Source organism: Cebus imitator, unplaced genomic scaffold (assembly GCF_001604975.1).
Source record: "Cebus imitator isolate Cc_AM_T3 unplaced genomic scaffold, Cebus_imitator-1.0 Scaffold319, whole genome shotgun sequence".
Classification (NCBI taxonomy): Eukaryota; Metazoa; Chordata; class Mammalia; order Primates; family Cebidae; genus Cebus; species Cebus imitator.
This window is the reverse complement of record NW_016107634.1, coordinates 637,188-650,417: the sequence shown is the minus strand read 5'-3', so window position 1 is coordinate 650,417 and position 13,230 is coordinate 637,188. Positions and strand designations below refer to the sequence as shown.

The 13,230-nt window shown below is 44.0% G+C and overlaps 1 protein-coding gene, 1 non-coding gene and 1 pseudogene across 3 annotated transcripts in view; all 3 read left to right on the top strand.

Moving 5' to 3' along the window:
* The window catches only part of AKR1D1 (aldo-keto reductase family 1 member D1), a 44,696-nt gene extending 39,910 nt beyond the window's left edge, over positions 1–4,786 (top strand). Inside the window, exons 8-9 of the mRNA XM_017504294.2 lie at positions 545–627; positions 3,449–4,786. Of these exons, the coding sequence (XP_017359783.1) occupies positions 545–627; positions 3,449–3,491 (126 nt within the window). The 3' untranslated portion in view covers positions 3,492–4,786. The remainder of the gene's footprint in view (positions 1–544; positions 628–3,448) is intronic.
* LOC108286464 lies at positions 4,164–10,911 on the top strand (annotated as a pseudogene). Its single transcript, XR_001817931.2, has 4 exons — positions 4,164–4,170; positions 7,792–7,864; positions 8,293–9,171; positions 10,341–10,911. The product of XR_001817931.2 is annotated as a protein RCC2-like (transcript).
* Positions 7,190–7,293, top strand: LOC119467698. Its single transcript, XR_005196291.1, has one exon. It is a non-coding gene; the product is annotated as a small nucleolar RNA U13 (small nucleolar RNA).
* Positions 10,912–13,230: the final 2,319 nt, after the last annotated feature.

Genomic DNA, 13,230 nt, shown 5'->3' with positions numbered 1-13,230 from the left:
AACCCTATCTCTACAAAAAATACAAAAATTAGCTGGGCATGGTGGCAGGTGCCTGCAGCCCCAGCTACTTGGGAAACTGAGGCACAAGAACAGCTTAAACCCAGGAGATGGAGGTTTCAGTGCGCCAAGATGGTACCACTGCACTCCAGCTTGGGCGACAGAATGAGAGCCTGTCTCAAACAAAAAAGCATATTTACAGACAGAATCTTATAAGTGTAAGATAGTGGTTCAGAATCAAAAGCTAAGCATCTCATACAGAAGTAAGAATTCTTCACATTTGAGATTTTAGGAGATTTCATTAACATTTGTGGTTTCAGAACATTTGGAATTTCTTGTAAGATGTCCCCAGAAAGATGGTCTTGAAGACATAGGGCAGAACAGAGTATCCAGCGTCACATCAGTGGGCAGCCCCCCAACACCAGCCTAACTCCTCTTAGACATTTGCAGAGATAGTCATGCATCTTTGAAAGGCTCCCACTGGTGGCCCCACTTTCTAATCCCTAGCTTGACCTCCAAAAATGTTCTATTATTTCCATGATTTCAGATCTTTGACTTCTCTCTCACTGAAGAAGAAATGAAGGATATTGAAGACTTGAATAAAAATGTCCGCTTTGTACAATTGCTCATGTAAGTCTGGGGATCATTAATGGGGTACTGGCCAGTAGTGTTGAATAGTCATGTGTCAAGCAACAAGTCTCATATAAACCCTGACCTATGTCCATAGCACCAAGGCAACGCATGGTGGGCCACATGTTCTGAATGTTAACAGGCCTGAGGGAAATACATCCACTACAGGACCTTCCACAACTTTACACTCTCACCAAAAAGAAGGGTCCTGGCATGTGTGGCATTCTGTGACTTAGGTTAAGGCACGCAAGTTAAAGAACTTGAGGAGAATTAATTCATTACATACATATGCTAAAACAACAACAGCACAAATGTTGAAACTTATTTATTTATTCCTAAATATCAAAGTGATGCACAAATTAGAGCAAAGTTATTTTAAAAATTTTTGAAAAAGAGGCATGATGATGTTGTAAAAAAAGCACCAGGTTGAAAACCAAGAACCGGCCGGGTGCGGTGGCTCATGCCTGTAATCCCAACACTTTGTGAGGCTTAGGCAGGTGGATCACAAGGTCAGGAGTTCGAGACCAGCCTGGCCAACATAGTGAAACCCTGTCTCTACTATAAATACAAAAATTAGCTGGGTGTGGTGGCACAAACCTGTAGTCCCAGCTACTCAGGAGGCTGAGGCAGAAGAATTGCGTGAACCCAGGAGGTGGAGGTTGCAGTCAACTGAGATCACACCACTGTACTCCAGCCTGGGCAACAGAGCAAGATTTCACCTCAAAAAAGAAAGAAAGAAAGAAAGAAAACCAAGAACCTAGTTTTAGACAAACACTTTCTTGCCTATAAGATTTTTGTTTCTAGCTCTACCTATTAGCTCTATTCCCACAAGCAAAATTCCAAATACTCCTTTAAAATGTCAGGTTCAACTAACCAACTGAAGTAGCTCTTTACTCTCTAACTATTACAGGCCCTTTAAAAAAGAGTATAGTTTCTATATATGTGTGTACAGATCTACACACACACATATATATACCCACATACACACACACATGCATTTCTTTCTTCTTAATCATTCTCTATTAATCTTTCCAGTTCTTCAAATCAACTGAATAGTCATCTTCATCTTGAATCTTTAAGTGAGCATACAGAAAATCCTAAGATGATTCATATAGTTTGGACACTTACTTTATTAATCCCACTGTTTTTCATCAGAAAGTACACTGACTGGACTGTTACTGAATTTCTGAATTAAACATCTTCCTAGTGGAGAATTTCCAGGGGGGAAATTGACATCAAAAGGCACCACCCAGCCTCAAGAACAAAAGAGTAACAAAAGAGTAGACACAAACACGTAAACGATATTTTCCCAGAACTAACAATGATAGGTTAATTAATAGCTCTTGAAGATAAATGATGTCTATTGAATCAATAGCATATGGTTAAGAAGAGAAGCCAGGTGCAGTGTCTCATACCTGTAATACCAGCACTCTGGGAGGCTAAGAGAGCAGAATCACTTGAGGCCATGAGTTCAACATCAGCCTGAACAAAATAGCAAGACCCATCTCTGTAAAAAATTTAAAAATAAGCCATCGTGGTGCCACACACCTGTAGTCCTAGCTACTCAGGAGGCTGAGGTGAGAGGGTCACTTGAACCCAAGACTTTGAGTGAGCTATGACCATACTCCAGCCTAGTAAACAGTGAGGCCCTGTCTCTCTTAAAAAACAAAACAAAACAAAACAAAAAATCCATATAATCAATCCACCAATGTACTAATTGTTTTACAGACAGTTGGTGACATTATTCAGTTTGACATTTGACATATTTAAAAGCAATTCTAGCAACATAGGGGAAAAAATAACTCTTACCAGGAAATAACTAGAAAAATCAGCAGGGTGAAACCAAAATTAGGCCCCATTAATCACAAATACTGTATCATTTAGGGATGCTTGGCCATGATTTTTTATCAGCTTTTTGTCCGGTTGGTTTTTTACATTTGAGACTCTTAGTATTTTCCATTTTCATTTACAGTGCATGCAGAAAACTAAACCAGGAACACACACATTCCAGACATTTTACAGACCATTTTACCATTGTTATTTAAGAGCTAATTCACTATCATCATCATCATGAAGGAAACTTATTTTGCTACTCACCACCTTTCTAGATCTCAAACTTTCAACACACAGGAAGGTCTAGTGAGAGGGGCAAGTAAAAATGCTGATGAGGCTGGGTGTGGCGGCCCACACCTGTAATTCTAGCACTTTGGGAGGCCATGGCAGGGAGACTGCTTCAGCCCAGGAGTTCAGACCGGCCTGGGCAACCGTGGTGGCACATACCCATAGTCCCAGCTACTTGGAGGCTGAGGCAGGAGGATTGCTTGAGCCCAGCAGTTTGAGGCTGCAGTGAGCTATGATCATGCCACTGCACTCCAGCCTGAGTGACAGAGCAAGACCCCATCTGTTTAAAAAAAATGCTGATCAGCAGAGGGTGACACTGATAATAAGAGTTTCAAAGAGAAATGCCTATGTAACACATTGGAGAAACAGGCAGCCAGTGTCAAGGGAGCGGAAAGGGGGAGGGAGAAGGGAAGGGGCATGCGCACATGACGTGCCTAAGACATGATTCACCTCTGGGGATTCTGTTCTGTTGATGTGGTGGCCGCCAACTTTCCTTCAACACACTTACATCCAGGGGGCTGTCCAGAGCTTCAGGAAAAGGTGCTGGCTAGAGGGAAAACACAGGAGAGCACGTAAGAAACAGTAGATGAATGAATAGGAGAGGGGAGGTGGTCAGTGAAATTCTCAAAGGATGCTAGTGGCAAATACAGCTGTGCAATTTTGGAGTGAACTTTTTTCTGTGGGGGAATTGTTTTGGCAGGTGGCGTGATCATCCTGAATACCCGTTTCATGAGGAATACTGACTGCAGGGTGTTCCTGAACAGATTTTTCGCTCCCACTAGTGCCAAGACTGTGGGATGGGTAGTCCCCTGGATGTGAAAATGAAAGCGGTTTTACCATCCTGAGGTGAAATAATGATGGAAATGTGTTTAACGTTTGTGTGGTGTCAGTGACTTTGAACTAGTCACATTGAAGTAAAAATATTAAAATCTGTTGAAATAACTCTTAGGAAATTATCAACTAATTTGTTTTTAGATCAATATCTTCTAGGACCCAGACAGAAAAAATTAGACCTCAGAAAAGGCATCAAAGGCAACGTGTGAGAACATGTAACTCATGAATCTGGGTAGTACCATTGGTAATCTGAGTTCTTTAAGAGTTAACAGAACAACAAAGTACATGTGGCAGTGTGCTGGCAGTGGCCTTGAGGCTTTGGATCATTGGTTATAAAACAGACAGAGCTAAGATAAGATCCGCACGTGCATTATTAACAAGGAAATGATTTGCTCCACCTTGAGTAGAGAGGTCTACCTGGAGAAGAGTCTTCAAACAGAGCTAAACACCACAGTGGTCAACAAAGCCATCACAACATTGTTTGTTTCCAGCCAATGTATCTTTGTTTAGCTTTTATCCAGCTTGAAGAATGAAAACTTAAGCGGATCTCTCTTGCATCCTTAAAGGGCCTGAGCGTCAACATGGCCGGTGATGCATAGTTACACAACTTACGATCAGTCTTACCTAAGTTGATTATAAAACCACTATTATGTGAAAAGGCTTGAAACAACCAACAGACACAAATAAAACCCTGACTTGTAAAATAGTTCTCAGATGGCTATTTTAAAAGAGGGATTTAAAAAGGAAACTTTGGGAAATATATTGAAAGAAGGTGCTTTATACGATTATTGTACTTAAGACGTTAACAGTGTTACTGGGATAGCTTCTATAAATTTTGAGAAAGTAGCAAGTTTAAAAGAACACTGGTAATTTTACTGTATGTCCAGTTTAAAGAGTGAGTTAGATTACTAGAATTCAGCAATAGAGATATATCTATTTTCAATTCAACTACAGAAATATATTTTAATCATTCACATTAGGTCACTGTCACAGGATGAGACAGTTCTTCAAAAGTTATGTTTTCCCGAGATCAGTAGCTTATAGATAATGTTCAATGACATCAAGACATGCATTTCTGAGAAATTATCACTTTTAAAAATTTGATCTCTACTGATTGTTTTCACTGATTCCAACATTACTATTTACAACACTGCCCTCTGGAAAATATTTTGTTCACAAGAAATAATAAAGTATAATGATTTGTTGCATCATATGAATCTCCATTCTCTTTCTAAGTTGGGGGAGGGGAAGAATCATCTGAAGCCAATTAAATTAAAAGGACTTTGATTGAATTCCTGCTGTACATTTGGCACTGGGAAGACAGGAAAGAAAAGGGGGTGCCACTAGGCATAGTGACTCATGCCTGTAATCCCAGCAATTTGAGAGGCCAAGGCAGGTGGATCACGTGAGCCCAGGACTAGCCTAGGCAACATGGAAAACCCCATCTCTACCAAAAAAATACAAAAATTAGCCAGAAGTGGTGGCACACACCTGCAGTCCCAGCTACTAGGGGGGATCACTTGAGTTGGGGAGGCAGAGGTTGCAGTGAGCCAAGATTGTGCCACTGCACTCAAGCCTAGGTGACAGAGTGAGATTCTACTCAAGGAAGAAAGGAAGGAAGGAAGGGAAGGAAAGAGGGAGAGGGAAGGAGGGAGGGAGGAAGGGGGGGACAGGGAAAAGAAAGAAAAAGAGGGAAAGAAAGAGGAAGGAAGGAAGGAGGGAAGGAGAGAAAGAAGGAAAAGGAAGGAAGGGAGGGAGGGAGGGACAGGGGAAAGAAAGAAAAAGAGAAAGCAAGAAAGAAAGAGGAAGAAAAGAGGGAGGGAGGGAAAGAAGGAAAAGGAAGGAAGGAAGAAGGGAGGGAGGGAAGGAAGGGAGGGAGGAGGGAAGGGAGGGAGGGAGGAAAGAAGGGAGGGAGGAGGGAAGGGAGGGAGGAGGGAAGGGAGGGAGGAGGGAAGGGAGGGAGGTGAAAGAAAGAAGGAAGGAAGGAGGAAAGAAAGAAAGAGAAGAAAGAAAGAAAGAAGGGAGAGAGAAAGAAAAAGCAAGAAAGAGAAGAAAGAGAAAAGAAAGAAAGAGAAAGAAAGGAAAGAAAGAAAGAGAGAGAGAAAGAAAGAAAGAAGAAAGAGAGGAAGAAAGAAAGAAAAGGGGGTGCTATTATAAAAGAGCAGGAACTTCAGTCCTGGTCTCTGTTGTCAAAGCCCTTCAAAATACTTTGAGGGATTAGTGTAGAGATGAAAATGGAAACAACACCTATCAAAGCATTGTTAAGACAGGCATTGGTAAAAAGTCCCACCGTTTGTCAGCAAAAAGTTATTTCTAATAATTGGAGGAAAGCAATCCTCTCTTAGTCATAACAGAGATGGAAGGAAAAGATCTGGAGACAGTAGGAAGGTCAGGAAAGAAGAAGTCTGATGGAAGTTTCTACATGTTCCTTCTCTCTCACTGTCACCCCTCTCAAGCTTCCTATCTGTTATGGGTTGAACTGTGTCCTCTCAAAATTTATATGTTAAAGCCCAGCCCCCATGACCTCAAAATGTGATCCTATATAAAAATAGGGCCAGGTGTGGTGGCTCATGCCTGTAATCTCAGCTATTTGGGAGGCTAAGGTGGAAGGATTGCTTGAGGCCAGGAGTTCAAGATCACCCTCGTCAACAGAGTGAGACCTCATCTCTACAAAAATTTTTTAATTAGCTGGATATGGTTGTGCACACATGGAGTCTCAGCTAGTTGGGCAGCTGAGGCAGGAGGACTGCTTGAGCCCAGGAGTTTGAGGCTGCAGTGAGCTATGATCATGCCACTGCACTCTAGGTTGGGTGACAAAGCAAGACCTCAAGTCTTAAAAATAAATAAAATAGCATCGTTGCATATGTAATTATTTAAGATGAGATCATACTGGGGTAGGGTGGAGTAGGGTGAACCCTAAACCAACAAGACTGTGTCCTCATGAAAAAGGGAAATTTGGACACAGAAAACACACAGGATGAATGTCAGATGAAGATGGAAACAGAGGTAATGGTGGTGCTTCTACAAGGTAAGAAATGCCAAAAGTTGCCAACAACCACAAGAAACTAGGCAAAAGGCATGCAACAGGTTTCCCCCCAGGCCGGAAGGAATCAACATAGCCAATACCTCAATCTCAGACTTCTAGCCTTCAGGACTGTGAAACACTATAGTTCTGTTCTTTAAGCTACCCAGTTTGTGGAACTTAGTTATATCAGTTTTACAAACGAAGACACCATGTCTCAGAAAAGATTTCCTGTCTCTAGCTAACATAGGCTGTAAAAAATGTCCTTACCAAGTCAATCTTTTGCTGAGCCTAAGTACTGACAACCAATAATCTTGACCTTTTGGGGACTTTTGCAACCCCAAAGAGGTATTTCTTAACCCAAATCAATTTTTCTTATCAGTGGCCTTTGATCAGCTATGTAGAAAGATCCAACAGTAGTGATGCAGCCTGCCCTAAAAAGGAGGGGAGACCTCTGGCATGCCATGCACCCTTTGAAACATACTGGTCCACAGAAACATACCAGGCTGGAGTGGCAAGGACATCCTGCCCCAGTGCACGGAATGTTTCTGGATCTGCAGTGTTTCTTGATGAGGATATTTCTTGATATTTTTGTAGTTCATGAGCATAATGACTGGGTGTTCATGTGCACGTGTGAGATGTGCCACCCTCAAACCTTGTTACGACATCAGCACATTACCCATATGACATGAAAAAAAAATGTTCCATATCCCTGACAGTTTTCCAGGAGGGCCCCCTTCAGGCGCTGTCGTCCCATCCACAGTGAAGGACACAGCACCAGGAGAGGGCATTGGAGTGGCACAGGCAATGATCCCGTGTCTTCAGCCTTCAACACGTTGAGGTGTGTGCATTCCAAGGCCACAGTCACAGGGATTGACAAAATTGAACAAACTCATATTTCCAAGACTTGGTATTTCTCAGAACTCTCAAAATTTCAGGCTTCTGCTGATAACTTCAATGTCTGCTTCTTGAATCAGAATCCTCCCTGAATCTGAAGTAGCCTTAACGTTTCTGACTCCACACATGAAGTCTCCAAATTCTCACTTTAGCTTCTTCCACTCTAGTCTCTGCCTCCCATTCATGAGAAACAGGATTAGACAGTAATGCCCAACTAATAGGCTTACTCTCTCACCTAAGGGGCATTTTGGTAAAAGGCTTTTACTGGCGGGTCATATCTCTTCTGGCAGGTCTTATCTCCCTTGGCATCTCTGTTTGGATTCTTCAGGATCCCAGCTTGAGCTCAGGCTGCCCTCCCTGGATGTACTAACTACCTAGCTTGGGGCAAGATTCTCCTTTTTGCCAGGGCACATGCTTGCCTGATTTAGCTCAAAGCAGATCAGACTTTCTTAATCAGGCCATATTCTCTTCCCTCTTTGCCTTCTGCACTCCAAGCTCGAACCAAAACTTGGTTCCTTTATGAAAGATTTCACTGAAGGCCACACTGAAGCATCCAGCACAATCTTCTAACCGAGCACCAAAGCCTGAGGCTTGGAAGGCACATGGTCCAAGTTTCAAAACATGTTACACTTTAAGTGAATCTGGTGAATGGGCTGGAGCTCTGGTCTGGTGGGGCGTGCTGGGGGTGCTGGGGAGAAAAGGAAGGGGAGGGGGTGTGGGAGGAAGCCCTCCTATCTGTCTTTTATTAATAGTTGCTTGTCCTTTTACCCTCTGGTTTCTCATCACTCCAGCCAGCAGAGACCAGCCCAGGACGAAGCCTGGGCAGTAGCCTGGGAGGAACTGGGCTTCGGAACCACAGGGGCCCAGGTGCGCCAGGGAAGCGCAGAGGTCCCAGCGTGTGGGCAGGAAGCTCAAGTGACAGCTCCAGTGGACCCTGGCGGGGGCAAGGGCACAGCACAAATGGCTACATATGTGAACAAAGTGCGCGGTGGGGCACGGTGGTTGCGGAGCCTGAGCACACCAAGGAGTGCATCAGACTTCAAGGGTCAAACTGCAAGGAGGCAGCTTTTGATTTCGGGGGCAATGAACTAGGACTTGATGGGCCGAAAGGAAGTGTCTAAACAGCAAGCTGCTTACCGCAATCTCCATCAGAAGTTGTGGGACGGATAGCGGTCTGGGGTTTGTGTGCTGCGCACAGTACCCTCATCACCACACAAGGGAAGCTGTGGATTTGGGGTCAGAATGAGAAGGAGCAGCTGGGACCCGGCGACACCAAGAGAATGGAGGCCCCCAGAGTCACTGAGGGTCTCTACCAGGAAGTGAGTGTGTAGGCAGCTTGCGGGCGGAACCTCACCTTGGCCTTGATGGAAACAGGCTCTGCGTTTGCATTTGGGGAGAACAAGATGGGGCAGCTGAGCCTTCGCAGCCACACAGAAGCATCCCCAGCCCCGAGCAGATCATGGACAACGGGCAGCCAATTACCAGAATGGCCAGTAGAAATGAATTCAGTGCAATGGGTGGCAAAGAAAACCTACTCGATATGCTCAGCTTGGACCCAGGCACAGGGAATAGTGTAAGACTGCAAGCTGGTGGCGGTGCCGGGGCGAGTGGCCCACTTTCACTGAGAATGAAAGATGGGCAGATGCTGCCTGTACCAAAGGTGATTGTGTGTTGAGAGAAGCAGCAATAGAGGAAGGGTTTACAGTGTGCCTACATAAACTGGTTATATGTATAAAAGAAATCATGAACAATAAACTGTAGAAGGCCTCTCTATGCTTCATGTTCCAGTGCAGGGTGACCTAGGCTCTGTTACCATAAACATTGTGTTCAAGGACATAAAACCCCTTCGCAGCACTAAGACGTAACCAGACTTGTAGGATCCTTGTAAGGCCCGTGATCCACTAGCTGCACATATAATAGACTAAAGATAACCACATGTTCTTATTTTGTGAAACTCACAAACTGCCACTGTTATCAATCTTTAGAATGACACACCAGTTCCAGCTCACTGATTCAGTTCTGGCTCACTGAGTCACTCCACCATCATGTCACCCTCTCCCCACCATCACTCTACCCCTACCCTATAGATCGAAGTGATAGTAACCAATAAATACTGTGAGAGATCAGAGCTCAGGGCCTTCACTGCCTCCAGTAATAAGTGATGGCCCTCAGTCCTACTTTTACTCTTAATCTGTCTTTTCCTCAACCCTTTGTCACCACTGAACTCGGGGTACCCACAGGTGATGTGGGGGCTGGTTCCCTATAGTTGTGAGACTAGGAGAGCAGGACAGGGACCTGTCCCCATTTTCCATACACACTGTGCTGACCAAAGCTACATCCAACCTTGCAGCCACGCAACCACAAATGTTTCCTTTCACAAAAACAGGCTAATCAAATCTGAGACAGAGTATTCTGAGCACAAGGATCTCAGCTAACAGCAGAGACTTTGCAAAAGATGCTCCCCAATGCATTTGCCCAATACTGTCCTAGCCTGTCCTAACCTGGCCTTTGCTTCATTTCAGTAGTAAAAATCACACCCCTGGTGGAGATTTAAGATGCTAATAAGACATGGATCACATGAAGAAGCGTGGCCAGAGACTGCATAGGTGCAACTGCCAGACCACCCCAAACATGCAATGATGTCACATGGAGGAGCTCCAAAGCAAATGAAACCCCAAACTAACCTGCTGTCGGGGAGCTAGCTGCAGGTCTCTTTCCCGTTGCTACTATCCCTTCTGCTCAAGCTGAAAGCTCCAATAAACTGCCTTGCTCAAGCCCATCTCACATTCTTAGTCTATTTCTATTTACTAAGAGTCAAGAACCCACCAGCCAGTGACAGTTGTGAAAGATGTGGCCTGTGATGCTAACCACACATTGATTCTGGACTCTGAGTAATGAGTCTTCTCCTGGGGCTTTGGTGGCTATGGTTGGCTGGGCCACTCAGAACAGAAGGATGAGATGGTCCCCACTTGGTGAAGTTAGAGTTTGACTTCCTTGGGTACGAGGCAACCCAGATCCATGTTGGTTACGCCTGATCCTTTGCTGTCTGTGAAATTGGTGTCTCGTTTTCTGGGAAGCCCAATATCTCCCATGAATCCACCATGTACCTGAAAGCAGTGCAGGACCTCTGTGGCTGAAGAATCCAGAGCCTGGCTTATGGGAAGAGTAGCAGCATTGTGGCCGCCGATGAGGGCACCATCAGCTGGGTGCCATCATCAACCTTTAGGTAATTGGGCTACAGGGGCCACGAGCCCAAGTCTTCCACTGCAGCCCAAGAGGTGAAGACTCTGGATGGCATCTTTTCAAAGCAGGTCGCCATAGGCTACTCCTTGGTGATAGCAAGAGATGAAAGTGAGACCAAGAAAGAGAAGATCAAGAAACTGCTAGGCTACAACCCCTGGACCCTTTGATGCTCCTGAGGAATCCTGCAACTCCACACGTCTCCCAGAAGCTGTCATTTCCCTGTACACTGAAAGGTAAAGTTGAACAAGGAATTTCAAAAAGCAAAAGTTGGTCAAAGATGCATTTTCATTAGACTCCCTGAGGTTCCGTTTTTACAAGAGAACCAATGTTAGTTATCCTTTTCTGTATACTTTTTAAAGTCTGTTTTTTTCTCTCTTTATGTTTAATTAAAATATTTGCACATATTTGGAAAAAATATGAATTGAACCTCATATTTTAAAAATATGAGTCGTTGGCCAGGCACAGTGGCTCACACCTGTAAGCCCAGCACTTTGGGAGGCAAAGGCAGGCAGATCACGACCTCCAGAGATCAAGACCATCTGGGCCAACATGGTGAAACCCTGTTTCTACTAAAAATACAAAAATTAGCTGGGTGTGGTGGTGCTGCCTGTAGTATCAGCTACTCGGGAGGCTGAGACAGGAAAATTGCTTGAACCTGGGAGGCAGAGATTACAGTGAGCCAAGATCATGCCACTTCACTCTAGCCTGGCTACAGAGTGAGACTGTCTCATAAATAACTAAATAAAATTAAAAAATGAAAAATGTGAGTTGCTATAAAACAGTGGTAGACACATCCAGACTCCCAATGAGGACTGTGTTTCCCATTATCCTTCACCCAAATTAACTCAGCCAATTCTAACTTTCAGGAGTATTCACTTGTTATGCCCCACTTCCATACAGCTATATTTCCATCAGGATGTTATTAGTTCCTAGTAACAGAAATGCAATTCAGACTAGTTTAAGCAGAAATGGTGAATTCAATTTGTCACAGAACTGGAAACAAAGAAGTGCAAGGGTAAAGTGGCTTTATGCAGCTAGAACTAGGGCTCAAACAGTGTGTTTACAACTTGTGACTGGTCCCCACCCCCACGTGGACTAGCTGTCTCCAGACAGCAGGCATGATAGCTCTCAGTAACACTGGACTCTCCTTTAACCAGACTAGGTACCCAGAAGAGAGTGAGGGTCTTTGGTAATAGCTCTGTCAAGGAAGTAATCCTGGGTAGAACTCTGATTGGCTAGCATGCATCATGCTGGAACCAATGATGATGGCCTGGGGCAGTGTGAATGGAGGGGCTTGAGACATAAACTCATCCCTGTGCAGAGAAGAAAAAAGAGAAGGATGAGGGAGATATCCGGAGGGGGAAGGAAAGGCGAGAGGGTAGGAGCTGTGGAACTAGAGCAGGACTGAGGGAGAAGGAATCATAAGGAACTACAATCCTGCCTGAATCACCAGAAATAGGTTGCCCCAAGAAGCAGACAAAATAAGAGATGTCTGCAACAAAGACTTTCAGGATATAGAGATAAATAAAATTTAAAAGCTATTGGAACCCACATTAAGTAAGCCCTGAGTGAGATGTGACTATGATCTGAGTCACACATGGTTGCAACTTCTGTTTTCAGATAGATTAACTCACTTTCCTATTTTTCTTGTTCTGCACAATAACTAGAGAGAATTAGACTACACCACAGATAAATGCCTCCTGCTTTCTTCATTAATGACCCTGGTTATAGATTCACTTCCCCTTTGTTGCCTCACTTTGCTTAGACCAGATGACAGAAAACACATGACTATTACACCCTCTGTAAAAAATGCTAAATGCACCTTCCCAAAAGAAAACACTGTCTATAACCAATCACATTGCTGTAACTAGGCACCAAACCTGTATAAACAGTGTTGTAATCCCACTAAACTCTCGGTCTCTGCCTATGTAAATGAAATCTTAACTTCCCTACTTCAGAATGCTGACCCCATTCCTTTGGAGTTGGTGTTTCTGGCTGGTCCATCCTCACTCTTTGAGCTTGAATAAACTCTCTTTAAATTAGGTTCTGAACCTTTTGATCATTTTAGGTTGACAGGAGTTTTGGAGTACTAGGTTTTAGCTTCCGGCTTCCCTCATTTCAGATTCCCACAAAAATGATAGAGTAGAAATCTCTATCAGTGCTGAAAATCGAGAAGATTGCTGCCTATCAGAGGGTGTAAATGAGAAGAAACTGTCAAAGTATAATTTTTTTAAAATCACACTTTGGGAAGTTGAGGCAGGCGGATCACAGGTCAGGAGTTCAAGACCAGCCTGACCAACATGGTGAAACCCTGTTTCTACTAAAAATACCAAAAATTAGCCAGGCATGGTGGTGCACATCTATAATCCCAGACACTTGGAAGGCGGAGGCAGGAGAATTGCTTGAACCTGGGAGGTGGAGGTTGCGGTGTGCCAAGATCACACCACTGCACCACAGCCTGGGCAACAGAGCAAGACTCCATCAAA